General features: G+C 61.3%; 11 protein-coding genes across 11 annotated transcripts; 4 read left to right on the top strand and 7 right to left on the bottom strand.

Annotated features, from left to right (window-relative positions):
• Positions 1–76: 76 nt before the first annotated feature.
• On the top strand, positions 77–1,601 carry EHS24_009538 (uncharacterized protein; the record flags this gene model as incomplete). The annotated part of the gene is made up of 5 exons (XM_028624816.1): positions 77–422; positions 535–814; positions 880–962; positions 1,027–1,296; positions 1,399–1,601. 5 exons carry the CDS (start codon positions 77–79, stop codon positions 1,599–1,601), a joined length of 1,182 nt encoding a protein of 393 aa, XP_028474984.1.
• A 228-nt stretch (positions 1,602–1,829) lies between these two features.
• EHS24_009539 (uncharacterized protein) lies at positions 1,830–4,002 on the bottom strand (the record flags this gene model as incomplete). The annotated part of the gene is made up of 8 exons (XM_028624817.1): positions 1,830–1,861; positions 1,903–2,335; positions 2,382–2,641; positions 2,685–2,749; positions 2,788–2,913; positions 2,953–3,326; positions 3,363–3,506; positions 3,547–4,002. 8 exons carry the CDS (start codon positions 4,000–4,002, stop codon positions 1,830–1,832), a joined length of 1,890 nt encoding a protein of 629 aa, XP_028474985.1.
• A 417-nt stretch (positions 4,003–4,419) lies between these two features.
• SVF1 (putative cell survival pathways protein) lies at positions 4,420–6,178 on the top strand (the record flags this gene model as incomplete). Its single annotated transcript, XM_028624818.1, has 6 exons — positions 4,420–4,433; positions 4,479–4,679; positions 4,793–4,925; positions 5,183–5,379; positions 5,422–5,641; positions 5,690–6,178. 6 exons carry the CDS (start codon positions 4,420–4,422, stop codon positions 6,176–6,178), a joined length of 1,254 nt encoding a protein of 417 aa, XP_028474986.1.
• A 274-nt stretch (positions 6,179–6,452) lies between these two features.
• Positions 6,453–8,446, bottom strand: NGG1 (Transcriptional regulator; the record flags this gene model as incomplete). The annotated part of the gene is made up of 4 exons (XM_028624819.1): positions 6,453–6,953; positions 6,998–7,776; positions 7,856–7,984; positions 8,107–8,446. 4 exons carry the CDS (start codon positions 8,444–8,446, stop codon positions 6,453–6,455), a joined length of 1,749 nt encoding a protein of 582 aa, XP_028474987.1.
• A 465-nt stretch (positions 8,447–8,911) lies between these two features.
• On the bottom strand, positions 8,912–10,316 carry EHS24_009542 (uncharacterized protein; the record flags this gene model as incomplete). The annotated part of the gene is made up of 4 exons (XM_028624820.1): positions 8,912–9,419; positions 9,480–9,759; positions 9,871–10,075; positions 10,158–10,316. The coding sequence occupies 4 exons, from the start codon at positions 10,314–10,316 to the stop codon at positions 8,912–8,914; spliced, it is 1,152 nt and encodes a 383-aa protein (XP_028474988.1).
• Positions 10,317–11,455: 1,139 nt separating this feature from the next.
• Positions 11,456–14,062, top strand: EHS24_009543 (uncharacterized protein; the record flags this gene model as incomplete). Its single annotated transcript, XM_028624821.1, has 13 exons — positions 11,456–11,541; positions 11,611–11,635; positions 11,689–11,737; positions 11,782–11,890; positions 11,939–12,222; positions 12,315–12,408; positions 12,471–12,687; positions 12,755–12,824; positions 12,878–12,890; positions 12,931–13,193; positions 13,245–13,495; positions 13,557–13,919; positions 13,958–14,062. The coding sequence occupies 13 exons, from the start codon at positions 11,456–11,458 to the stop codon at positions 14,060–14,062; spliced, it is 1,929 nt and encodes a 642-aa protein (XP_028474989.1).
• A 249-nt stretch (positions 14,063–14,311) lies between these two features.
• On the bottom strand, positions 14,312–15,655 carry EHS24_009544 (uncharacterized protein; the record flags this gene model as incomplete). The annotated part of the gene is made up of 3 exons (XM_028624822.1): positions 14,312–15,075; positions 15,137–15,280; positions 15,475–15,655. 3 exons carry the CDS (start codon positions 15,653–15,655, stop codon positions 14,312–14,314), a joined length of 1,089 nt encoding a protein of 362 aa, XP_028474990.1.
• Positions 15,656–16,010: 355 nt separating this feature from the next.
• On the bottom strand, positions 16,011–19,454 carry EHS24_009545 (uncharacterized protein; the record flags this gene model as incomplete). The annotated part of the gene is made up of 4 exons (XM_028624823.1): positions 16,011–16,161; positions 16,241–17,105; positions 17,146–18,418; positions 18,492–19,454. 4 exons carry the CDS (start codon positions 19,452–19,454, stop codon positions 16,011–16,013), a joined length of 3,252 nt encoding a protein of 1,083 aa, XP_028474991.1.
• Positions 19,455–19,487: 33 nt separating this feature from the next.
• On the bottom strand, positions 19,488–21,710 carry EHS24_009546 (uncharacterized protein; the record flags this gene model as incomplete). Its single annotated transcript, XM_028624824.1, has 3 exons — positions 19,488–19,491; positions 19,558–19,979; positions 21,372–21,710. 3 exons carry the CDS (start codon positions 21,708–21,710, stop codon positions 19,488–19,490), a joined length of 765 nt encoding a protein of 254 aa, XP_028474992.1.
• A 933-nt stretch (positions 21,711–22,643) lies between these two features.
• On the top strand, positions 22,644–23,839 carry EHS24_009547 (uncharacterized protein; the record flags this gene model as incomplete). Its single annotated transcript, XM_028624825.1, has 6 exons — positions 22,644–22,748; positions 22,927–22,963; positions 23,098–23,194; positions 23,344–23,418; positions 23,481–23,582; positions 23,743–23,839. The coding sequence occupies 6 exons, from the start codon at positions 22,644–22,646 to the stop codon at positions 23,837–23,839; spliced, it is 513 nt and encodes a 170-aa protein (XP_028474993.1).
• A 250-nt stretch (positions 23,840–24,089) lies between these two features.
• Positions 24,090–25,564, bottom strand: EHS24_009548 (uncharacterized protein; the record flags this gene model as incomplete). Its single annotated transcript, XM_028624826.1, has 4 exons — positions 24,090–24,096; positions 24,133–24,292; positions 24,350–24,744; positions 24,786–25,564. 4 exons carry the CDS (start codon positions 25,562–25,564, stop codon positions 24,090–24,092), a joined length of 1,341 nt encoding a protein of 446 aa, XP_028474994.1.
• Positions 25,565–26,014: the final 450 nt, after the last annotated feature.

Here is a 26,014-nt window from a genome sequence, read left to right on the forward strand (position 1 = left end):
CCCCCCCCCAGGCCGTTGTCTTCACAGCCCCACTCCCTTCCCTCCCTCTCCTCAATCAACTTTCACATTCCCGCAAATGGAGACCCCTCCCCTCCCTCCTCGCCCCGCAGGCTCGACCGAGCACCGCGTCCTCGTCCTCGGCACGGGTGGCACCATTGCCTCGGAGCCCACGTCCGAGGGCTACGCGCCCATCTCCGAGGTCACTGCCCGTGACGCCTTTTTCAAGCGTATCCGCCAGCACCCGCAGCTGAGCGATGCCCCCGCCGAGGCATTCGGCGCGCCCGTCCTCGCCAAGCGCGTCGGACGCGACATGAAGTACCCCGCGCTCAGGACACCTATTCTCGACGACAAGGGAAACACGGTCCTGTACGAGATCCTCGACCTTGAGAACCACATGGACTCGAGCGAGATGACTCCCTCTGGTGAGCAGCAGCGGCTTCCCAGACCACGTCGAGCCATGGACGGCGGCGGAGGGGGTCAATGGCGGAGCCTGCATGTCCCCTTCTGAGAACACCTGTGACTGACAGGTCACAGACTGGAACCGCATCGCCGAGCTCATCTCCGAGCACTGGGACGCGTACGAGGGCTTTGTCGTCCTCAGCGGAACCGACACGTTGGCATACACCTCGTCCATCCTCACATTCCTGTTCGCCGGCGCTGGAAAGCCTGTCGTCGTCACCGGTGCCCAGATCCCCCTCCGCGAGCCCCGCAGTGATGGCTGGTACAACGTCCTCGAGTCGCTGCTGGTTGCCGGCACGCTGCCTTACACGGGCGTCAGTGTCGTCTTCTGTCACCAGGTGCTGCAGGGATGCCGGTGAGTTATGTCGCCCACAGCCTCCAACTCTGCCATGAGGGGGTATAGTCCAACTAACCCCACAGTGCTGTCAAGGCGTCGCCCGACAACCTCCAGGCGTTTGAGACCCCGTCTGTTCCTCACTGGATGCGTCTGAACGTCAAGATCTGTGAGTTCCAGGTGGTCGGCCAACACGTAACCTGTCACCTGTCACACTTGACTGACACGCCCAGCGCCCCTCGACTCGCTCACCCGGCGCTCGGCATCCCGCCCGCCTCCCCTCGTCAAGCTCGAGGCCTTCCCCACCGTCCTGTCGTGCGCCATCTACCCAGGCATCACAGGCTCGGTTCTCGCCGCCCAGATCCACTCCATGCCTACCTGCCGCGCCGTCATCATCTCGGCGTTCGGAAGCGGCAACCTGCCCGTCAAGGAGGAGAGCGGCGTGCTCCAGGCCCTCGAGGCGGCTGTCAAGCGCGAGATTCTCGTCGTGGTCATTTCGGGATGTGAGTGGGAGCCGTACAGGGCTAGCTGTGGCATGTTTGGCGCCGATAGCTAGCTGCGTGGTTACCACGCCGCGCTGTGGCCCACCAGAGCTAACTCTTCAGGCTACTACCCAAATATCTACCCTCTCTACGCGCTCGGTGTGCGCCTCCTCGCCATCGGCGTCCTGCCCGGAGGCGACCTCACCCACGAGGCCGCGTTCGCAAAGCTCATCTGGCTCGTGTCGCGCAAGGAGCTGAGCTTCAAGCAGAAGCAGGACCTGTTCCAGACCCCCATCGCTGGCGAGATGACTGTGAACCTCCAGTAAAAATACAACAAAAAGGAAGAACAGCCGCCGCCGTCAGTGGAAACAGGTCAGGTCAGACGTTTCAATGTTCAATGTTCAAGCGCATGCTGGGGGATACCGCCGGGACAGTGGCCGCGATGCAACGCAGGGTGAAATGCCAGGTCGCGCGATAGAAGTAATTCCTGTAAACCCCTAGACATACAATACAGAGAGTGCCGGCCCCCGGATGCATCTATGTTCATCTCAGATCTAGTACGCCATCCACATGGTGGGCGTGAGGACTGTCATTAGCGGGTGATCTTGGCCGTACTTTAACACCCACATTTGTCAATTGCAGCCCACGAGCTGCGCGCGTCGGCCCAGTAATCCAGTCGTTGGCCCTTGCGGAGGACCAGGGCCGGGTTAGCCTGGTCCGCGTCCGAGAGGAGGCTGTCAATGGCCACTTCCTTGTCGAGGTACGACGAGTAGACCTGTGCGCGCAGCGGGGAGCCCAGAGTGTCCTCGGACTTCCACGGGCGGAAGGTAAGAAGAGCGTCGGACGACGGCGAGCATACGACAACCTGGGAACGAACGTCAACATCCACGACCCCCGTGGCACGCGCGTCGCGCAGATCCATGCTCACCAAGTTGCCAACTAGGCCAGGACCGTCTTGCACAGTAAACTCGTCGCCAAAGGCACGGCACTGGGGGAACACGTCGAGGATCGTGCGGAAGACGGTACGCGAAGCAGGGCTGTCAATCTTGCCCGCAAAGTTCTGCGCAGGGTTTAGCGAACGTGAGCGCGGTCCCGTTCAAACCCACCATGACAACCACGCCGTCCGTGGTGACAATGTCCTGGACATTGTTCCAAAACTCGCGCGTAAACAGCTCGACAGGGAGGGAGCCGGCCGAGAAACAGTCCTGCACGATGTACGACCATTTCTTGAGCGACGGGTCCTTGCGGCGCGCCACCGCTGCGTCATGGACATAATTGGCGCCGTCCATGAGATGCACAGAAGCCGGAGGCACGCGGCCGAGTGGAAAGTATTTGATAGCAGCGTCGTAGACGGCCGGGTCGAATTCTAGAGACCGTTAGACAGCAAGGGGGGGTGGGGGGATACTCACCGACGACGTCCACTGCGAGGCCGCGCAGAGTGAAGAAGGTGGCTCCAATGCCCACACCGAGGCCACTGTTGTTAGCTGGAACGGCGCGAAAGAAACAGCTCACATAACGAGTGCGCGCTCCTTGTCCTCTTCGGGAAGCTTGCGCAGAACAGCAGCGCTGGCCGCACTGCCACTGTCCTCCGGCCCTGCCAACAAGCCCACTTCTTGCAAGGGAAACGCGGCAAAGACACTGCTGTCAGCTTCAACGCTAGCTATGAAGCAAACTCACGAATCGGCCCACTCGGTCGTCCTGCCTTGAGGTCCGTCACGGTAACGGATCCAGACACCGCCAATGATGGAATGGTCTGCACGGATGAACCGCAAGGTACCACCTCGCTCGTGGTCGAGGTCCATAACGACTACGCGTCCACTGGCACTTTGCTCGGAACTGATGACGCGGAGGCTGTCACTGGCAACATAGTCGCGCAGCAATGGGCGGCCATACGCAAGGTACAGGCCGCCAACGAGGATGAGAGCGGCATTGATGAGGACAGCGCGCTTGACGGTCGCTGGCTTCTTGGTGGCCTCTGCTCCTGGCTTGGACTTGCCGGGGGCGGCAGAAAGGACGGAGAGAACACCATAGACCACAACGACAGCGAGGAGCTGGTGGTTAGCTCCAATGCAATACATACAACTCACTGCTCGCTCAGAGTCCGAGGTGATTGCCGAGAGCGAAGGCCATTGGAACATTTGCCTCCACACCCAGTCGCCTGTCCACAGCGTAACGGCAAGGAGGACGCTGAAGAAGAGGGAAAGAGGGCTCGTCTTGGATCGCTTGCTCGACTGCTGTCAGCTTATCGGCCCTATGACACTTGAAACTCACAATAACCACCGTCGCCACGGCCTGGATCATGTCGTTTGTGGCGAGCCACAACCATGTCGCGGCAGCACCTTCCACGTCGCCGAGCCAATGGACCGACAGCCGCATAGCAGGACGGCCAACGACCAACGCGCCAACCGTGGTGGCAGACGCCAGCAAGAAGAGCGAACCCAGAGACCTGGTCTCCTCGCGCCGGAGGAAGCAGACCTGGAGCAACATTCCAGCCCAACGAAGCGGTCGCAGGAGCGGGAGCGAGTTGTACAGCGGTGCGGCGTTCAGGCCATGGAGAGCGAGCGCAAACGAGGTAAATGGGATGAGAAACAGGGCAAGTGGCAAGAGCGGCAGGGGGCCGTCCGTGTCCGTGTCTTCCTCTACCTGCACGGCGGGGACCAGCTGCACGTCTTCCTTGTGCTCGTCCTTGGCTGGTGGCTGTTTCGCCGGAGCTTTCTTGCCCGCCATGATGAAAGGCTCAGAGGGGGACGTGAAGTTGATGGATGGATGCCGAGCGATGGCGGCTTTTGAGGTGCAAAAGATTATCGACGCGCAGGCATGTGCAGTCTGCCCATGCAGTTGTCGGTGCTGCTTGTAAGGTGAAGGCAACACTTCCACACCAAGTGACCAGAAATGGGGGAAGACGGGGGCACGGGGGGTTTGACGTCACACCGCCCACGTGGGGTGGTGCTTATTTGTGTGTCCCCGTTATAACCTTCGCCCACTGCCAGTCCACCCCACCCGTCCGTGTGCAGTGACGTTGGTGCGTGATTGTGTGTACCAAGTTCTTTCCGTCACATCGTATCATATTCCATAACAACCACCGTTTATATCTTCCTGTCGCTTCTCCCGTCTCTCTCTATCTCATACACCACATCTATCATAATGTCTTGGTTCGGGTATGTTGCTATTTCGCAATGAAACTGACGCTGGGCCAGCAGCAGCACCAAGGAGTCGAACGAGCCCTCGGGCCCCACCTTCTTCCCCCTCCCCTCCAACACCTCTGGCTTTGGCAAGCTCGACAAGGATGACACCGCCTGGAAGACCATCAGCGGCCACGGCTTCCAGACCGAGACCCACACCTACTACTCGCTCCTCGAGGACGGTTCGTTCCTCATGGTCCAGGTCATCTGGAGCTTCCTTGGGTGAGTTCGCGGTTGGTGGTGGTGCAGGCCAGAAAAGGTTTAGCTAGCCCGTGGGTGGCCCGCCGCCCGCATCGGAAGCTGTCATCGAAGGGTATTAGCTCACGCCCCAACAGTGTCTTCCTCATTCCTGCCACCACGCAGATGACCTTCAAGCTCTACAACCCCCACACCAAGAAGACCTCGTGGAAGTCGGTCAACGTCAACGGCTTCAAGCACGACGGCTGCAGCTCCAAGTCGGACGCGTTTGTGAGTGATAACACGATGGTGGTCCCAGATGGCCGCGTCCCATTCCCCACAGCCCAGGCCGGACGTGGTGGCGGCGCGAGGCGCGAGCTGCCAGTCAAACGTGTTTCAACGGCGCGAGCGCGAGCGTGACTTGCTTGCCCTTGCGCCGCCGGAACCTGTCGGGTGGCTCGTGCCCTGCCAGCGAACGCCTCTTTGCCACCCCTTTGTGTGGTTATTTATTGTTGCATGCCACACCCGGTCCTAACTGTACCCAACAGGAGATCAAGCACACTGGCACTCCCGAGACTGAGGAGTCGTACGCCATCACGGCCCACCTCGACAAGAACGTCCAGATCAACATTACGTTCACCAAGCCCGCCGATGCCCCCGGTGCCAAGTACGGTACTGGCGAGCAGGCTGGTTACTCCAACTTTGGCAGCAATGACCCCACCAAGCGCGACGCGTTTGTTATTCAGTGAGTTACAAGGCCGTTGTTTTGGGCTAACTAACTCTTCAGTCGCTTCCTCCCCCTCATGACCACCTCGGGTTCGCTCATCATCGACGGCGCCATCGTCGACGCCAAGGGCGAGGCCATGTTCGTCCACGCCATGCAGTCGGGTATGCGCCCCAACCTCATCGCCTCGAGCTGGAACTTTGCCTTCTTCGCCAGCAACGGCGGTAACGAGGAGTCGGAGCTCGGTTCCGTCCGCGCTATCCAGATGGAGTTCACCACCACTGTACGTTTTCTGCAACGGCCGGCCGTTCCTTACTGATGCCTTTTACAGGACGACTACGGACCCAAGGGCAAGAACTCTGGCCGTAGCAAGGTCAACATTGGATTCGTGTACGCGTCCAAGATCCCCAACAATGCGCTCCTCGTCGTCGGCCAGACCCACGCCCCCGAGGCGGGCGAGTACACCAACAAGTCCAAGGACATTGTGATTGCCGAGCACCTCACGACCGAGAAGGACGAGGAGACCAGCTACATGGCCCCCCACGGCCTCTCCTTTGTGTGGGAGGGCGACCGCGTGGACGGTGCCGGCCGTGCCCGCGTCAGCGCGATGAACGCCGACGTCTGGTCGGGCCTCATCGAGAAGGTCGACGTCCTCGCCGAGATCCCCTACGTTATCCGCAAGGGTCTGTCGGCCGTCACTGGCGCCAAGCCCTTCATCTTCCAGTACCACAACCCCTCCACCCTCAACGTTGAGATCGAGGGCAAGGCCATCCCCGTCAAGGGCTGGATGTTCAACGAGGCCTCGTTTGTCTCCATGTAAGGAACATTTTGCTTGTACCTTGTCTCCGACTGCTCCCTGTCGCCTTTACCTACAAACAACCCATACAAACTACAGCTCTCTAATTGCGTCCGTCTCTGTAACGATGCCACTAGTACCTGCAGCAGCTGCCCTAAATACCAGTGTGGCCGTTGCCGCCTTCTGCCTCCCTGTTCGTTGCCTGCGTGACACACTCTGAAATGTGAACTATATTCATACACGGTAACAACTCTGTGTGTGTCTGTCTCTCTCTCTCTCTTGTCTCGGTGTCTGCTGTCTACACTGCCGTGCCGTCCACTTCGTCGGCGTCCATCTCGTCGACCTCCATCGACTCGTCGCCGGCTCCCTTGTCGTCGTCGCCGCCGCCCTCGTCGCCAATGCCCTCGTATATGCTCTTGGTAGGCAGGCCCATGACCTCGCCCATGGGCCGCTCGCGCATCGTGCGGCCCACAGTGTCCATCCATCGCCGGCGCAGGCTGAGCTTTTGCTTGAGCGACTCGGGGACCGTCGGGCGCCCGTGGCCGCTCACGACACCGTCCTGGATCGTCTGCTTGCCGCCCGAACCGTGTTTCTTGATACGCTTGGCCCACGCCGCCTCGATCTGCTTCTCGGCGTCGTCGAGGACAGACTGGTACTCGCCAAACGCGAGGCGGTCGCGCGCAATCTTGGCGAGCTTGACTTTGCGCGACTCGTTCAGCGCCGTCTGCTTGGCCAGTAGGCGCTGGCACTGCCGCAGCGCAGACGTCACCTCGTCGTCTTCGCGGTTGGCCGGGTCCAACTGTAGTGTTGTCAGCTTGCAGTTGTGGCCGGGTGTAAGCTTACCTCTTCGTGGTCTCCCAGAAGCATCACTGAGCGGAGCTCCTTCTTGACCCGGTCCTCGAGATCGACAACGTCGACGCGGCTCGCTTCCCGGCTCGCCTCGCTGTCGGGCTCGGGGATCTTGAGCGCCTCCTCCTTGGCGGCGGCGGCAATGTCAGTGCCGCCAATGACGGCCGCAACGATACGCTCCGTCATCGGACCGAGGCCACGGGTCTCCTCGACGAGGTTCTGATCGCGTGTCTCCGAGGGCACAAAGTGGGCGATGGCCGGCGCGCCGTTCGGATGGCGCATGGCCGGGATGGGGAAACGCGGCGTCGTGCCGAGCGGGTTGCCGTCCTCCTCATCCCAGATCTCGGTGTAGTGCCGTCCACGCGGGGGGATAGTGTACGAGTCGGGCGTGTCGGCCTTGAAGTTGAGCATGGCCAGGTCGTCCTCGCGCAGGTCGCGGATGTAAGGCTCAATGTTCTGCCAAAAGGTCTGACAGGCGATCTGGGACGGCGCCTTCTTGTCGCTGTAGTCGGCGTCGACCTCGCTCTGGCGCTTGGGGCCGGCCTTCAAGGGCTTCTGCACGCCGGGACGGGGAGGGACCAGAGGGCGCTGGGGGTTGGGAGGAAGGGACCAGTCAATGTTGTTGGGAGGCTGGGTGCCGGCCGTAGAGGCGGATGGGGTTGGGCTGGGGTCGGCATGGGATGGAGGTCGAGACTTTTGGTGGCCGCCCGGTGCGAGCTTGAGCTTGAGCCCAGAAGTAGACGCAGAGTGGGGTGGTGGGGTCGGGTGGGCTGCTGGGAACATTAGTCATCAAAAACAAACACTCTTCCCATGGACGCCCAGACGAGCACACAACGGCCAGAGTCAACTCACGAGAGCCCTCGTCGTCAGAGTCCAGCACACGTTTTGGCTTCTTCTTCTTGTTCAGCATACCGCCATATGTCGCCTGTCCAGGTTGTGGGCGAAATGAAGCTGATGATGCGTTTGATGGCGCGGGAGAAACTGTTATAGTGGTCAGCGCCCATGTCTTTGATCTGACCTGGGTCGTCCCTCCCGAAGGTCGGCTTCTTCTCTCCCCCTTTCCTCAACCGACTCTCCGTTTGATCCGAACAAACTGTACTTACCTCGTTCGCGTTTGATCTTTGAATCACCAGGCACATCAACGCGTCGTCGCTCGACGGCCTCAAGAGCCATGCCTGCACGCTCGTTGGCCGCCAGTGCCGCGCGTTCACGCTCGACAGTTGACTCTCGTTCGCGCTGCTTCTTGTCCTTCTTCCCTCGCCGCTCATCGTCCCCGGCGCCGGCAGCTGCGCTGGCCGCTGCCGCTGCGGTTAACCTGCCGGCCACGGCGGCCGACTGGGCCATGATAGCCTGTTGGAGGTTGACGAGGTCGTCGACATTGGGCACCGGAGGGTACGATGTCGAGGACATGAGAGAGAGGATGGTGGGTGGACGGGGCGCCATGTTGAACGTGGTGTGCGGGGGGAGGGGTAGTGCGAGACCCCGTAGCACGTGCAAGAGATGGCGATGTGGGGATTGCTGGGTGTTGAAAGGACCGTGAGGGGGAGGGAGGAATGCAATGGGCCTGTTGTCGTTGTTGAAGCGAGACGAGTGCTAGCTTGTTTGCCGTTGTGTGCGCTGGGTGGCAACCATCGGCACATGGCTTTCCCCCCTGAAAGGGTCCGCCGTCCATTTTGCGGAATCAAAATTCACACCTTCACCCGCATGGGCTTTTTGCCGCGTCCGTGCCAATGCAAACCACAAGGCAACAACTGTATAACTGGGGCCTCGCTTCATTAGTACCATGCACGCTGCATGCAATTGCTGCTCCTCTCGCTCTCTCTCGCTCTCTCTGTGCACAACCAATGCAGAAATTGTGCCCCTCCTAGTGGTCTAGGCCACCGCGAACACAGTGGCGTCTACTACACGCTACAGATAACACCTGACAAGGCCCTTGCCAGCCTCGGCGCCCATCGACTTGGCCAGTCCGTCAACCTGGCCCTGGAGGCAGAGCATCTCCAACCTGCTGGGCTCCTTGGTACCGCTACGGAGCTCGGCAGAGATGACGGGGAGCTCGGGCTGGCCAGTCTTACGCCTGCGGGCGTTCTCCTCCTCACGCTCCTTGATGGTAGCCTCGTGCTTGGTCTTCTCACGCGCGATTTGGCGAGTCATAAAGGCGAGGTTGTTGGCCTCGTGGGTGTGCAGAGTGAGGGCGTCAAGAGTGTTGGACAGGTAGTCGGGGAGCGAGTGGGGGAGGGGGTTGACGAGGGGGAGGAAGGAAGGGGGGAGGGGGACGGCGGGGCTCGACAGCGAAGGAGCAGCGGTGCCGGCCGAGGTGGTGAGGGTGGCAAGGAAAGCCTCGACAAGGGTCGACGACGCAACGTTCACGGGGAGAGTGGTGAGCATGGTCGAAGAAGTGAGCTTGTGCTCGGCGAGCCTAAGGAGAAGACCATCAGTTCCGAGTTCCACAGATCAGTATGTTGATTGAAACACTCACGAGGTGGCATCCCACTTGCCCTTCTGGGCAGCGTCACGGGCTCCCTCGCTAAGCTTGTACGCCTTGATGCTAAGGTCGCCGGCGGCAGCGGCCTTGGAAGCGTCGTGGATAATAAGGATGGCCTTGCCACGGCCAGCGGCCTTCTCAACAGCGACCATCAGGTCGACGGCACCGCGAGTAACAAAGCCACCGTTGTGGGTCGACAGGTAGACACCCACGGGCGACTCGGGGGTCTGGACCTCACGGAGGTGGTTGAGGAGACGGGTCGAGTACGAGTGAGCTGCCATCAGTAAACATTACGGAGAGATGTGACATGACGCGCGACCCATCAATGAAATGAACATTGACGGCCAGTTGTCGCTCCCGCGCACGCGACGAGTATAATACTCACCGCCAAGGCTGGTCTCGCCGGCAGGGAGCGAGAACGAGTCCTCAACCTCCATGACACCGTCGAGGTCAAGACCAAGAAGGATACCGAGGGCGTCGGGGTGGCTCGAGAGGTTGGTGGGAGGCGGCTGGTTGCGGTCCTGCTGGTAGGTCTGGGCAGGGGGAGGGGGCAGGATGTCGGTCGAGTGCTTCATGATCTTGAGGAAGACCTGCAGAAGGGTGTGAGTACATGTGCACATGGGTACCACCAGTCGCCCGCAGTGGACTGGCGTTGGGTGTGTGTGTGCGCACCAGCGAGTTGAGGTTGACGGACTCGACCTCGCGAGCGGCCTCGACGTCAAGGAAGCCCTCCATGCGAGCGGGGACCTTGGCAGGAGCCGGGGCGGGGGCGGCGACGGGGGCGACCTGTGCTGGGAGCGAGGCAGCGATAGCTGCGGCCATGGACGTCATGTTGGATGGCGTCTTTTGGAGGGTAAGGTTATGGGTGTGTATAGAGGTGTACGCGCGAGTGGCCACGCTCTAAGCTTCTGCACTCTCTGCAAGCTGGAATTCTCGGGCGGTGAGCGGGAGCAGCGCAGAGCGTCGAGCACACCAGAGCACCAACGCCGTCGAAAACGTCCAACTGCCACACGGCCGGCAAAATCACATCACAAATAAATTTCCGTCCACGTGGAATTATTTTACGTAACCTTGGAATATAACGTGTATTAATGACCATTATCAGAACCTGTTTTGTCCTCGTGGCACTCGTGTGGCACCTGGCACCCAGGCGTGGATCGGCGCCCGCCGCAGCACGTAACGCAGAAAATTGACTGGAACTTTGTTGGTATCGCACCCCCTAGCCGACGCGAACGAGCAATGGCACAGCATGGTCCGTCCAGGGTAGTGCTTCTGTGGCCTCTGTGGACGGCCGGACTCGCGATACCAACCGATTCTGCTGCGTGTCTGCACACCGGACTCCCCGTGGCTCGCTGCAGAAAAATGCCGATGTCGAACGTGTTTTTACTCTCGAATGGCAGCACACACCACTACTCTAAGCTACATACTCTGTCTCATGTCTGGTCATATTCTCCACTGCCGATCGGACCTGGAACAGCGCCGCCAAAGCGGACCGAACAGCTTTAGATCTGGTAAACCTGCTCTCGCCCACTTGCACTTGGTTAACCTGGGTTTGCTGCTGCAGCGCGTGCGGCATCCTCTGTCGGGTGCTCCGACTACCGGGCATCAAGGACGCTGCCCTGGAATGAGGTGGGTGGAGAGCAACACAAATGAGTAGAACCCTGCTGCGGTCTCACCGTTGACTGGGTGAACCGGGCCGATACGTCGAGTTGCAATCCTCACGTTTCCCTAAAGACCCTCGGTAGCTCGGTTTATTTGGCTCCGATTCAACTCTCCACAATCACACCACAGCCCACACAACGCCGCGGCCGCACGCCGTACGCCGTTCCGCTCTACTCGCTCTCGCTCTCGCTCGCTCACGCGGCCGCCGCCGCCGCCTCCGCCGCCGGCGCCTCGTCGTGATATTCTGCTCCCTCATTTTCGAAAACCCGTGTTGACATCCCACTGAACGAGCACCAAGACCACCCGAGATGGAGGTGCAAGGCGGGAAGGAGAACATGACGGCAGACCACCAACTGCCGCCGACCAGGAAACGACAACAGCGACATCTCTTGGCGTAAGTGCACGGAACGGGGCAGCCCCCGCTGGCGTGCGCCGAGGAGAGCTCAAGAGCTAACTGAGACAGCTGCGTAGGATGCCGCAAGATCAAGGTTTGTAACCGTTGCTGCTGGTGCTCTCAGCTGTGTTTGCTGACGACCACCAGACACGATGCCTGGGCAACGAGGACCAAGTGTCACCATGCCAGCGCTGCTGTACGTCAGACGGATGACGATCATGCCAAGCTAACGCTGCGCAGTGCGCCTCAACCTCCAATGTGTCTACGCGCGCAAGCGCCGGAGGAAGCCGCAGGGCGAATCTGGAGGTGTGGATGGTGACGAAGACGAAGAAGAAGCCAGCGGGTCACTGTTCGTGCTCTCCTCCTTGACCAAAGCACGTTGCTAACACATGAACAGCGAAGGCCAGACCTCGTTCACCTCGTATCCAGAGGCGGCCGAGCTGCCCCGGCGACCTTCTATGCGACCAGACGTCATTTCCGAGTCGTCTGTTCGGTTCACTACCCCATCCCCTTCATCGTCATCTATCAAGCCGACCATCCCAGCGCCAACTATTGCTGCACCAAAGCGAGTTGATATCCGAGCATACCTCGACCCGGAGCTGCCGAGGGATGTGAACGGCGCCGAAATCACAGCAGACGGCGGCGTGCGCGCTGCTGAGAATGGATATGTGGAGGATCCAAGTGAGCTCACAAGCCGTCGTCTTTGAGCTAACGGACAGTCAACCTCCAACTGCTGGCGGTGCGCGAGGCTGAGACGTTGCTGGGACTGTAAGCTACCATCCAACTCCCCACCAGTATGCTGACCCACAGGTACATGCAGCACATCAACCCGCTCATTGCGACGTTGGAACCGCAGCGTGAGTTCAGGTCCATATGGTGCCGGGCGCCGGCAACCCACGTACCCTATACCCTAACACCCCACACCCCAGTCCACACGCTAGCATGGGTCCGTTCCTCATCGCCGATCCTGCTCAGCGCCATGATGACCGTGGCAAGCAAGTTCTTCCGGCGCCCGCTCTACCGCTCGCTCCTGGCGCACACAAACACCATCGTCAACCGCGCCGTCGGCATGGGCCACTGCGACATTGGCCTGGTACAGGCTCTGATCATTATGGTATGCTGGAAGGACCCGACCGACGGCAGTTCGTGGGTCAAGCTGGGAATCGCCATTCGACTGGGATATCAACTGGGGCTGCACGTGCTGCGTACCCAGCCGCTCCCGGCCAACGAGTTTGAGGCGCGCATCGTGGCCAACGCGGAACGGACGTGGTACACTGTGTCGTGTGAGTGTTGCAGCCAGGCAAAGCGCAAGAGAAATGGTGCTGACATCACACAGCGTTTGATCGATTGTGAGGTGATCAGATCCCCGCCACCTGCTAACCTTTGCAGATACTCTGACGTCTATGGACTGCCACCGACCGTGCGCCTGGAAGAGATTCCTGATGCTGTCCGGTGGGCCGAGGAGACGGCGTGGCTCGGGTGTGGTGACATGCGCCACGCGTGCAGCTTCAGCTCGGCATCGACGTACCGCATGTGGGTCAAGTATCGCCGCAACTTGCACACCATGTCGCGCGACCTCGCGTGGGCCATCCTGGACGACCTGTACGCGCAGATCGACCAGCACATGAACCACTGGTTCCCTGCCGACCCTTGTGAGTGTTTTAGCTTGTACCTGTCGTGTGAGTCAAGGCTTACGGATTCAGCTACGGGCATGATCACGACGTTTGAGCAGACGTACCTCAAGTGGTTTGACCTCAACCACCTGCTCAAGATCAAGTACCACATGCTGGACATTTGTGCGCCGCATGAGCGCGACGCGGCTGTGTTGGACTGGCTGCTGCTCGCCGAATCGTTCGCCAAGCAGACCGAGGCACTGGGCCTTCTCGGCACCCTGCGGTATTTCCAGGACACGAGCGCGACGCACATCTCGAGCTTTGGAGTCATGGTGTATAACGTGAGTGAAATGGGTTCCTGTTGGCCCCTTCTTGTCGAATGGCACCTGACACTGCACCCAGCTTTTCTCGCGGCTGCCGAGCTTCCAAAAGCGCCTCGTCACGGAACATGTCAAGCGCCTGTCCAAGTGCTGCGACAATGCCACGCTCGGCGATGGCGAGACGGTCATGGGATTCGTGGGGCGGTTCATGCAGCGTCTGCTGCTCGTTCTGCAGAACAGCCAGAAGGTGGAACATGCTGCCCTCCACGGCGGCGGCCACGGCCCCGAGTCTGGATCTGGGTCGGTCCCGGGAAGTGCCCATGTTCCGCCGCACGGCGTCCACGGCGTCGGTCCTGGTGGCGGCCCACCTGGCCTGGGCATGCTGCACGGCATGCCCTTGCCGCCGCCGGACCCGGCGCACGGGTTTGGCGAGACTCTCGATCTCGTGAGTGGCAGCTGCGTCATAAGCTGACATGGTGTCAGGACGGCTTCTTCCGCGCCATGCTGCAGAACGGCCAGAACGCACTACAGGACCTGGTCACGACCGACAACCAGTTCTGGTTCGACCCCAACATGCCGTTGCCGTAGCGCAGAGTGTAGAACTGTAGAGAGGGCGCGCAGAAGGACGAAAAGGAGGTGTAGTTAATAAGACAGGGTACATGTAGTCGTGGGAGGAATAGAGGGATAGTGTAGCGGATAGCCCATGGCCCCATGTGGGGTCATGGATAGACCAGTGTCTTGGTAGTCTTTGGATTAGAGTAGAGTAGAGTAGAATATGCGCAAAAAAAAAGGATGGTACATGTTTCAAAAGCTCTAGAGAATCGCCTGGCCCTCGCCCTAGTCCGACTCGTCGCCGCTCGCCTCGCCGCTGCCGCCGCCAACAGCCTCCTCGGGCGCCATGCTAATGACGCCGCCGAGGCCGCCAGCCTTGATCTCCGCAATGGCAGCCGCGACCTCGCCCTTGCCGCCCTTTCCGCGTCTCCTCTTCTTCTTCTTACGGCCCGCCGCATCCCCTCCTTCGCCCGCACCAGCCGCCTCGGCCTCGTCCTCGTCCTCGTCCTCCTTGTCCTCGTGCCCGTCCTCGTCGTCGTCACGCGAGCGCTTCTTGCCCACAGCCTCGTCGGTGCCCTTCTTCTTCTTCTTCATGCTGAGCGGGTTGGGCTGCTTGGCCTTGCGGCGCGCCATGGATCCCTCGACGGCGCCGCCGGCGCCCCCGCTGCTCCCGCCGCCCAGGACGTTGGCGCCGTCCACCACGCCATCGAGCAGCGCCGCGCCGCCCACGCGCCTGTCCTCCTCGAGCGCGTTCTTGTGGCGCACCGTCGCGGTCGACGGGGGCGAGAGGACGAGCACGCCGCGCGCGTTGAAGTGCATGATCGGCAGACCGGGGATGGTGCCCATTGCCGTCGCGAACTTTTGGGCCTGGACCGCAAGGACGTAGCGGTGCTTGTTGGTCTCGCCTGCGGGTGGGTGGTGAGCGCCAGTCTTCCAGAAAACGGTACACGAGGAGCGAGCTGGGAACGGTGATGTTTGCAGCTCGAGTGTGGGGCGCAGGCGGCTAGCAAATGTGTTCTGGGCCAGCTTCTGGATCGCGATATCTGCAGCTAGAACGAACACATCTCCTCGCCGCCTCGCCGCCATACGCTCGCTCTCGACGGGACTCACCGATGACATCCTTCAGACACTCGTGCGGGTCAATGGCCGTGCGGTGGTTGCACTTTCGGCGCTCGCAGCGCTTGGCGAGGTTGACGACGGCCTGCGCGTCCTTGCCGAGACGGTAGAGGGCCTCAATACAGCACTGGGTGATCACTTGCGGCGGTCAGCTGTGGCTCGAGGCTTTAGGCTGCAGGGAAGGGAAGGGAGGGAGTAGGCTCAGACGGACGGAACACACGACGTCGCGAGGTCGTACCCGTTGCCAGGTCGCATGGGCAGGCAGTAGGAAACCCTTGCGCACACTCCATCCAGCACATAACCCGTCTCCTCCTCGTATACACCAAACTCACTAGGCTTGATCTCGCCCTGCACCGTCGTGCCCATCATCTTGAGGATGTCGATCTCGGGCGACTTGCCGGCCTCGACGAGAAAGTCGGACGACGCGAGGACCTGGTACGGCTGGCGAAAGTTGAAGGCGGACACGTACAGCGCCATGACGCGCTTGTACGCCTTGGCACGTTTCTGGCGCATTTTTTTTGTGGAAAGGAAGGTGGAGGAGAGGTGGGTGGGAAGAGCAACTGTTGTTATGGTGAGTTGCCGCTGGTCATGAACGTCAGTTGTGGGTTCAACTTTTGGTACATGTCACGTGACATGGTCTGGGTGGCGCAGGTGGCGTTTTGCCATGTTGCACCCCCCAGGTGGCACCTGTCTCCCCATCGACCTCTGCTGTCTCTAATGCGCTCATGCATACACCTAAAGGTCCAGTAATACAGGCTACAGAATCTAGATCACTCCACCGCATGTCTTCTTCCTTCTCCCTCTGCGCCTCCCTCTCTCCTCCCCTCTCCCTCCTCTCACACCAATAGACGTGGTTTGTCTCTTCTCGCTACGTCCGCAGCGGCTCGAGGAAGCTGCACATGGCCACGCCAATGAGGCCGTTTTCGGCACGGCACACCACCGCACCGTCGTTCTCGACGCCCACCTGAGAATATGGAAAGTCGTGCAGGTCCGCGACGCGGCCAATCTCGTGGAACACGCTGCGGGAGATTGTCAGCTGGGGGTCGCGTTAAAGACCAGCTGGCGCGCTGAAGGTCAGCTGGCCACTCATTTACTCACTCGACGAGGTCGCCAGCGGCGAGCGGGAGGAATACGAGGCCCTGGAACCGGTGGTTTCCCAAGTCGGCCGGGTTGAAGTCTGCCACTGCGGCGCAGGCGTACAGGATCGGCGAGTCGCGCCATGTCTCGCCCGGGTCCGCGTCGTCGCCGACGTAGATGGCCGACGTGTGCTGCAGGGGGGTCATGGTGCCCAGTCCGAGTCCGCCAAAGTTGAGCTCGGTGGGCGAGACGAGGAGCGACGCGGGAATGTCTGCGTAGCCGTGCACGGGCGTGCCGGCCTTGCTCGGCGTGCCCGACAGGCCGAGGGCGTCGAACAAGGGGTCGCTCGTGGGCGTGATGCGCGGCAGGCCGAACGAGTGCCGCTCGTGCTCCTCGGTGGACGCCTGGGACGACAACGTCGACGCGCGCGTCTGCGACTTTGTACGCTTGACAGATTGCCGCAGGCCGAGGTTGGTGACTGACCGGTTGGCAAAGCTTGCCATGCCAGAGGTAAGGCTCGACGTGGTGCTGTTGCCGTTCTTCGACTTGTAGCTGTTCCGGCGGATGAGGCCTGCGAGGGCACTCGTCTCGGGCGGACGCATGTCGCCGCCAGTGGTGGCGCGCACGGCGTCGGGGCGTGTCTCGGACGGCGTGGCTAGCGACGACGAACGGCGACGACCTGCACCCGACGAGCTGCGCGACTCGGAACGGGTCGAGTGCAGCGACGGAGTGTGGCGCAGTGTTGGAGGGGTGACGAGTTCCGAGGTGACGCTGGAGCGCTGGCCGTACGAGCTTGGGCGGCTGCTGCCGCTGTTCGGTCTGGCCGAGGCCGTGTTCGCCGTCCGACGTGTGCCAAAGCTGGTGGTGCGCGGTGCGGGAATACGTGCTGATGATGTCAGTTTTTTTGCGTGCAAGCTTAAACTCACTTCCATCACCGCCCGTAATCTCCAAGTTCTTCATCATCATGTGTGGTTCGCGGAACCGGTCGATCCACGCCTTGTGGATGCCACGGAAGGTCGACACGTCGAGCTTGACTTCGCAAATGTCTCCGCGGTCGGTGACCTGTTCGTCGGTCGGGACCGTGAGGAACTTGTCGGTATACTTGACGATACGGTCGCGCATGGCACCATAGTAGCGCACCTGCGCGCCCACAAACGCCGCAACGGCAATCTCCAGGATGCGATTGTAGCCCTCCAAAAAGGCCGGCAGCTCTTCAAGCAGTTGTGTGTGGATCGCCACATACTCGCTCGCCTCGAGCAGGAGCGGGCGATCGACCGACTTCTTTGCGGACGCGTACGCAACGTAGCGCGCATAGTCGGCCGACTTTTTGTTGAGCTTGTCAATGATCATTTTGGGATTCTTGACAGCGTCCATCAAGGTCCCGAGCATGAGCATGACCGAACGCGAGTTTTGGTTGGTTCCACCGCACACCTCGCCCTCCATCTCCTTCCAGACCGTGGCGGCCAGCTCGGAGATTAACGCCTGGTACGCAGCGACTTTGGCTGTTTGTGGGTCCATCTTGATCTTGCCCTCGAGGGTGTACCAGTTGAGAAAGTGGATGTTGAGGTCGGCCTCGTTCTTGATGACGATCTGGCACTTTTCGCGCCACACGAGAATCTCTTTGCCCAGGCGGGTGACAAGGCTTTCACTCTCCTCGAGCCGCTGGACGAGCTCACTGAGCTGGGTCTGCGCATAGGGCGAAATCACTTGCGGCGCCGACGTCGAGTCGCCGGGGCTCGGACCGCCAGACGCCATCGGAGACCTGTCCTTTTTGAACCGACTCAGGAGCAAGCCCCGTCCACCGGCTCGTGCGTTCTTTGGCTCCTTGATGAGGCTGACAGTCGACGGCGATTTGCCGATAACGCTTGTAATGACGTCTTTGCGCCTCTTGGCTTCATCAATGTCGCCAGCCAAAGCACGTGCACCCTCCGCAGCTTGCCTGATCGCAAAGTAGTCTGGGTGCGCAGGGGTGGTGCACGACAAAAGGTCCTCGAACAGCAGGGGATACTTTGTGATGCGCTGCACGGGCTTGATGAGCATTGAATCGAGGTTCCAAGCGTGCGTGTGGGACCTGACGCGCTGCCAGCATTCGTTGAGGTGCGCGGCGTGCATTGGGTTGGCTTGAAGCTCGAGCAACCGGCTGCTCGCTGCCGACTGCCGCGGGCAATAGTACATGAACAGTGGGCCCAAGCGTGGGAGCTGAAAGTGGGGGGGTCAGTCAGGATCGGAAATGCCAGAGGCTACACCAGAATGACGAAGAAAAAAAACTCACCATGCGCGAGAAGACATGGCCAAGACGATCCGTGCCACTCTGGCCGCCCGACGCCACAAGCGTTTCCTCGTCAGTTCCGAGGGCGTCCTCAAATTCTGTCGCGAGCTCATCAGCCGCAAGGGCCAGCTCGCGGATGTTGAGGAACACGGCTTTCCTGTCTGCCTTGGAGAGCGGCAAGCCCACTGGAGGGAGCATGCGCGACGCGCCAGGACCGGGACTGCTCGACGATGACGAGGTCAATGGGAAGCGCGGCGAGGGAAGCACGGCGGCAGTCACGAGCGAGCCGCTGGCAGACGACGGGCCAAGCGAATCAAAGGACCCATTGGTGTGCAGGCTGCCGGCGGTGCTAAACGACGACTTGGGCAGCGGCGGCGGTGTACCACCGCTGTTCCACTCCATGCCGCTCAGACGACGCTCGTGCCCGCTTGTCCGCCACGTCTCACCCTGGTGCGCACTGGTCCGTCGGGGGTCATCGGCGGGGCTACCGTACGACGAGCTTCGAAGGCCTGCACGCGTCGAGTCTGTCAACATGGAGTCGCCGCCGTTCGAGGACGAGTGGTGCGATTCGGGGCGATAGTCTGGCTCGTCCAGGGGTAGGTATGCCTCGCATATCAACGCCAGGTCGGTCGCGTGCGCCCGTTCTGTGGCTGCAATCTCACGCATGAGATGCGCACGGCGGGACAACGATGTGCTGGCACTGGGCGAGATCGGAGAGGACCCGCCCACCATCATGCTCTGCGGTCGTCGTCCTGGCGTAGGAAGGCTGCTGAGGCTGGCAACACTGTTCATGCCGGGACGAGCCCGCGCCATGCCTGGTGATGGATGCGATTCCGTAGCGCCCCTCGCGCGGCTTGTAGCTGTACTCGACAAGGTCGGCATGGAGGGCGAACGGGACTGAAAGTTGCTGCCGACACCGGGACGGACAGGTGTGGTGGGTGTCTTTGGAGTGCGCAATTCGGCCATTGGGGGCACAGCAGGCAGTGCCTTTTGATCATTCTAACTCATCAGCGCCTGGGTTGGAGAAAGTGTGTGATGTGTGCGTACCTCTGATGGCCCTGGCGCCCACGGTTCCGGCTCTGTTGTGCGTTTGAGAGTCTGGAACGTGCCGTCCAAGGGGGTCATTGGAGACATGTCTTGCGGGCTCTCTGCTGGAATGGCGCCGACAACCCAGCTGTTGGCCGATTCTGGCGGCGCAGAGGGAGGCCCGGACTCGATGTACTGGCTGTTCCGCTTCATGTTGGTCTCGACCGGCGCAGACCACGGGGTCATGAGCGCAGGCGTGTACACCATGGGGGACGGGTCGACCTTGTTAATGGTATCCAAGGGAGGGGTGCTGCCGTTGAGGTTCACATTGGGCGTCCTGGGTGTAGCTTGTCCGCTGCGCGACTGTGCCGGCGTCGACGAGTTGGACCCGGCGCTCTCTGGCGATGCGAGAGAAATGACAACGCTGCGTCGTGTAGCTGGTGTCGAGAGCGTCCCAGACGACAGCTGTCGGAGTGGGCTCTTGGCGGGCAAGGGGGGAGGGACGTGTGGTACGAGAGACAGTCGCGACGATGGTGGTGGGGGAGGTGGGGAAATGGTCAAACCAGGCGATTTGCGGTCTGGACGCGGTGAAGTCAATCTACCGTTCCCTGACGCGCGACGAGGCGCCGTCGAGGTCCAGTGGTTGTCTGGCGTCGCGCCCGATGAGGATGAGGCTCCTGGACCTGTACCCTGGACCGCGTCTGGGAGTATGGGAAGTGGAGGGCTAAGAGTTGCAGCAGTCTTGTCTGTTGGGCTCTTCGAGGGAGTGCGGTGCATGGGGCTCGGTATCCGCGAGGTAGGCCCAGACCTGCGGTCAGACGACGCAGTGGTGGGACTGGCGATCACTGTCTCAAGGGAAGGGGAGGTCATTGTTCCAGCGCTGCCAGTCGGCGAACGCACAACTACGGGCGACGGGCCTCGTGTCCTTCGCGGGAGCTTACTCCTAACGTTGACCGAGCTACCTGAAGGGGAGAGGACTTCAGGTGATGTGCTAAGCGTGAGCCGTCGTTGTGCCGCTGTAGCTGCGGCTGCATGGACGAGCGACGCCGTCGGCGGACTGATGCTCTTGGTGGGGGACGGTGTGCGGGACGGTGTGTGGCTTGCCGAACGTGAAGCAGAAGAGCGAGTTTCGCTGCGGTGGATAGCGAAGCCGTTAACACGAGAAGAGCTGTCAGAAGCTCGACCATCGTCAAAGCTGAGCAATGACGACGTCCGCGATGATGTTGCCGACGCCAGTGATGAGGACCGTTCACGCGTTTGCTCGGGGGCGAGCACTTGGGGACTGACGGATCTTCGTCTGGCGGCGGCGAGGGTTGGGGAGGGAGGCTGTTGTTGTGGGGGTTGGATTGTGCGGATGGTCGCTGTCGAGGGGTGGGGTGGGGTGGACTGGAAGATGTTGATGGCAGGCGTCGTAGTCGTCGTGGTCTGTGTGCGCGGGGGAGCCGAGTTGGGTTGTTCGGGTGGGACTGGTGCACGGGGCGTGGGCAGTGGTGATCTGCCTGCAGTGTGCGTGTGCACGGCCTGCCTGACGAGGCCCGGCGCTGACCGTTGTCTGCGGGGCACTGGAGGAATTCCAGACGACGCATGGCTGCTTGATGATGCCGCCGAAGACGAGGGAGAAGTGGACACGACCCGTGGAATGAATGAGCCTTCACCCAACAGTCTCGAGCGGCTACCGTTAGACGAGGTCGTTCGGGGCGGCGGCGTTGTTGTTGCTGCTGCCATGGACGACGACCGCACGCCTGGCAAGCCGATGGTCCGAGTGGGAGGACTGATGGCATTCTTGCGTATCAAGCCGCCTGGGCCCGACCCAGAGACCGTGCCAGCAGACACAGACTCCGGCATGGGAGGGCGTACGAAAGGTATGCGGGACGCAGACGGTGTCGACTTTGATCGCGAGCGCGGTGTCCCATTCGCGACTGGGGGTTTGGCCTGTGGCGTGGTGGTGGTTGTGACTGGTGGTGCTGCTGCGGTCTGTGGTGGTGGTGGTGGTGGAGGAGGAGGAGTGTCTGTGGGATGGGAGGAAGAAGGCTGCTGAAGATGGTGAGATGAAGGCGTGTGGTGCACGGGCTTTGGGATACGGGTGACCGAAGGCGGCAGCACAGGTGACGTCGGAGGCGTGGCAAAGGCGACTTCGATGGACGACGACGAGCTCCGGCGCGAGAGTGTAGGCGGCGCGCCGGGCTGAAGGGCCATGGTTGCGGGGGGGACCGATGGCCTTGTTGTTGTTGTTTGCTGTTGGGACAGAAACGATGAGAGGACGACGATGTGGATGGACGGGGAATATCTCTCGCTCTCAGCGCGCACTAGTGTTTGTTTAGAGAGAGTGATTTCTGTGTACAGTGTGTGTCTTCCCTATCGTGGGCCAGGGAGGCAAGGAAGGAAGGGGAGGGGCAGCCTCGGCGCTGCTTGGGCGTGCGCCAGGCGCCTGGCCTGCGAGGACGAGCGACAGGCCTGTGCGCGGGTGGTGGCGGCGGCGGCGGTGGTGGCGGCGAGGGGTAGGGAGCTGTGCAGGAGAGCAACAGTGATGGGTTTAGGGGGCGAAAGGGAGGGTGGTGATCGTGGCGAGCAATGTGCACAACATCGGCGGGGGTGGGTGTGGGGGTTGTGTGGTGAGAAGGAAGGGGGGGGAATGGGGATATGGGGGACTGGGAGTCAAGTGCGAGGACTGGCCACCGAACAGCGAGCGAGCGATGGGAGGATTGAGTAATGCGTTCTCGTTAACCTTTTGCAACCTTTTTCCTTTGCCACAGCATGGACAACTGTGTTTGCCCCGTTACCGAGCCCCCGCACCCACACACCCTTCTCTCCCCTGCGCGCACCTGTATACGAGTCTCGGCCCCCTCTCACATCTCTCTCGTCTCTCTCGTCTTGTTCGCCGCTCTAGCTCTGGCCGCTGGCTCTCCCGTCAACAGGGCTCTCTGCAGGAGGGGTGTTTCCACCGTTACGTAAACCAAGGCACACACACCCAGTCTATTGCCTCTTTGGGCACATTTGGAAACATCCATCACACACACACACACCACCAGTCAGTCGCAGCCGCCGGGCACACACACCCCGCTTCCATCCTCTGATCTCCCACTCCAACTTTTTTGTCACAACAACAACAACAACAACAACAACACCACCATGGTCGACGAGGCAAAGCCCACATCGGCACAGCTCGCAGGATCCTCGGGCACATCAAGGCCAGCACCCTCCGCCCGTCCAGCCGGCCGCCATCGCAAAGCAGCTGTGCGTACTGCGTCCTCTGCCCCCTTCCCTCCGTACCAACCTTCCTTCCCCTGTCCTCGCTCTCCTTGTGCTTGGAGACGGACACACATGCAATCTCACCCCACACGTGTCCCATCCCAACAACCAACCACCCACACACCCAACCCAGCATCTGCGCAAGCGCTGACCCAGATTTCAGGCCCAGGATGAAGATGCGACAAAGCTCCAGTTCGGCGGTACGTACACCCACCACAGTCCAGAGCCTCCACCCAGCTCGGGTGTTGGCCCTTCCCCCCGGGCCCCTTCTCCCAAAGGATCCAAGGACTCGCTGTACCGCAGTGCTGGTATCTCAGTGCTGACGCAGTTGCAGAATTCGCAGACGGCGAAGCGCTCACCATTGGCGAGGTGCAGACCATCCTCCAGATCTCGAGGCAGGCGCCCAACGTCCCTCCTCCTCCCGACAACAAGTGAGTGTCCACTCCCCCGCAAGCGAAACAACAAGGCTGGTCACCAGAACCGGTCGACGCAAGACTGGTTCAGCGCTGTGTCCTAGCTGCACCCAAAGCTCTGCGACGTTGGCCCTTGCAGAGCTTGCCGCTGACGCTTCCGCGCGCAGGGTGTACAAGCAGACCGTCGAGTACGTCAACGAGTTCACCAACGCCGACGCCAACGTCGCCGAGAACATGCGCGCGTGAGTTGCAACCTCGTCCTTTCCCGCTGGGCCCGGCGCCCAAGCTGACCCGCCGACCACAGTGCCCTCGTCGCGCGCCCCGGTTTCCTGAACATGTTCGAGATTGCGCAGATCATGCACCTTCGTCCCGAGAAGGTTGATGTGGCCGTCGCACTCATTCCTAGGTGAGTCTGGTGAACAGAGAGAGGCAAGGAGGCATCGAGCGGTGCCACTGGAACCTGCGGCCACGAGGTTGCATCCACAGCTGGGATTTCTGGAAGTCATTCAGCTGTTCGGCCTTGCTCATCCTCTCCATCCACCACATCGACGCTTTGCTAATGGCAGTTTGGAACGCTACGCCCAAGGGGACGAGAACGAGGAGATCCTCCAGCAGCTCCTCGAGGACGTCCGCGGCATCGCGCGCTACGGTGGCGGCGTGTAGGCGGGACGACTGGGTAGTGGGCGTTTGGGCGCAAGCAGGGGGTGCCTTGGAGGTGGAGCTCGCGTTGGGAGAGGCTGCAGGGCAGTAGGCAGCGTACAGCGAAAAAATAGAAGCAAGTAGAGACAACAGAGACACTGAGAGACCGGGAGAGAGGAGCACAGTAGTCATTTCCAAAAAAATGTACAAACAATCACATCTAGATTCCACAGCACATGGCCCCCTGCCACACCTCCCTGCACACTCTCGTACTCTAGAATCTAGGCAGCTCAATGACCCCACCTTCCTCGACCCACTGTGCCAGCTCGGGCGTGACTTCGATCTGGCAGCCCAGGCGGCTCGCCTCGTCGTTGTAGTCGACGGCAAACTCGAGCATGTCGAGCTCGTCGTCTGTCGGGTCCGCGACGGGCGCGGGTACAGGCGAGGGGTTGAGGTAGACGTGGCAAGTTGCGCATTCTGTCGAGAATGGTCAGTACGCTTTTTTGACTCGTGAACTGATCCATATTTCCTCACCGAGGTTGCCGCCACACACGCCCTCGATGGACGGCAGGCCGTGTTCCTGCCCGACATCGAGGAGGGTGTCGCCCAGGCGGGCGTGCACGACGCGCTTCTCACCCGAGTGCAGCTTGAACGTGAGCGGCACCGTCTTGCCCGTGTGAGTGTGCGGCTTCTCAGACGCCGCAGCCGTGTCGGGCGGCGCGGCGGCCGCGGCGATGCCGGCCTCGATCTTGGCCCACACGTCCGCCTGCTGCTCCTCGTCCATGCCGAACCGGCCGCGCCAGTGCTGCCACATGCGCGAGCTCGGCGGGCGGTTGCCGATGACGTGGGCCGCGAGGTCGGGCGCGTCGCTCGCGGCCAGGTTCGAGAGCATGTCCAGCGCCGGCACGACAATGGCGTTGGCGGCCCACCTGGCGAGTGTCAGCTTGTGTGCTCCACGATACCAGCTCACTTGTGCCCGCCCACGTGTGCCACCTCCCTCACGGGGATGTTGACGCCGCTGCGCGCAAACTCGGCCCGCAAGGCCGCGACCAGCGGCCCCCCGCGCTCGCTGCACCGGCAGTCGCGCGCGCCGTGCGTGCACACCAGCACCTCGGGCCCGCTGCGCGCGACAGGCAGCGCGTTCGGCGCCGCGCGGCTCGTGTCCAGCGCCCGGTAATCCACGCCCTTGAGGAACAGCGGGTCGGTGAGCGTCTCGCGCGACAGTGCCGGGAACGTGAACCGCCGCCCGTCGGGAAACACCAAGGTCGCAGGGTACACCTCTTCCTCGCCCAGCTGCGGGAACGGCGCAGTGCCCACGCCGTCGTACACGGCCAGCACGGCCAGGCCGCGTTTCTTCAGCTCGGCGCTGGCGTCGGCGAGCAGCGGCGACATGGGTTCCAGGTGGCTCGGCCACGACGCCGGCGGGATGGGCAGCGACACGAGCAGCACGCCGCGCCGCGCGGCGATGTGCCGCGGCAGCGGCTCGTAGCTGATCGCACCGCCAGCACTGGCGTCGACGGAAGATGAGGGTTCCGCAGCCGGTGTCGGTGTGGTAGGGAGGGCGATGGGCCTGCGTCCGGCGCGTGGCGCAGCGGTGGTTGAAGAGGAAGACGGAGTGGGGGTCGGCGAAGGGGAGGGAGTCGAGTAGGTACGTGTGCTGCGGGCGACAGCAGATACAGCCGCGCGCACGCTAGATGGCGCGAGCAGCGTGCTGGTTCCCGTAACGAGGGTGCGCGCGAGCATGGTCATGGGCGCGGTGCCGGTAACAAGAGGAGGGACCACGGCCGCGCGATAAAGTAGAGTGTGAGCGCAAGAGATCGGAGAGGATTGGACCGAAAGTTCAAACGGCAACATCCGCGTCAATGCCAGTGCGGGGCCCAACGTCCACAGACGTCAGCCATACTGCTGTCGAGGATTACTCCGTCATATCTTTATTTCTATTTTACTGTAGGATGTCTCTTGCCGTCATATTTTTGTCGGTGCTCAGTGAGTGACGACATGCGACTCTGTGGGACCCCTACTTGTATGTGGCCGGGACATTGAGGGGAAAAAAAAACACACTACAACCGGAGTTGGTGGCATCGGAGCTTCGTATTGTGTTTCTCACAACAAAACATACTACGACCGGAGTTGGTGGCATCGGCCGTACGGTTCGTGTTTCTCAGCCATTGAAAAAAACGCACTAGGTTTGGAGTTGTT

This window comes from Apiotrichum porosum (assembly GCF_003942205.1).
Source record: "Apiotrichum porosum strain DSM 27194 chromosome Unknown scaffold_9, whole genome shotgun sequence".
Taxonomy (NCBI): domain Eukaryota; kingdom Fungi; phylum Basidiomycota; class Tremellomycetes; order Trichosporonales; family Trichosporonaceae; genus Apiotrichum; species Apiotrichum porosum.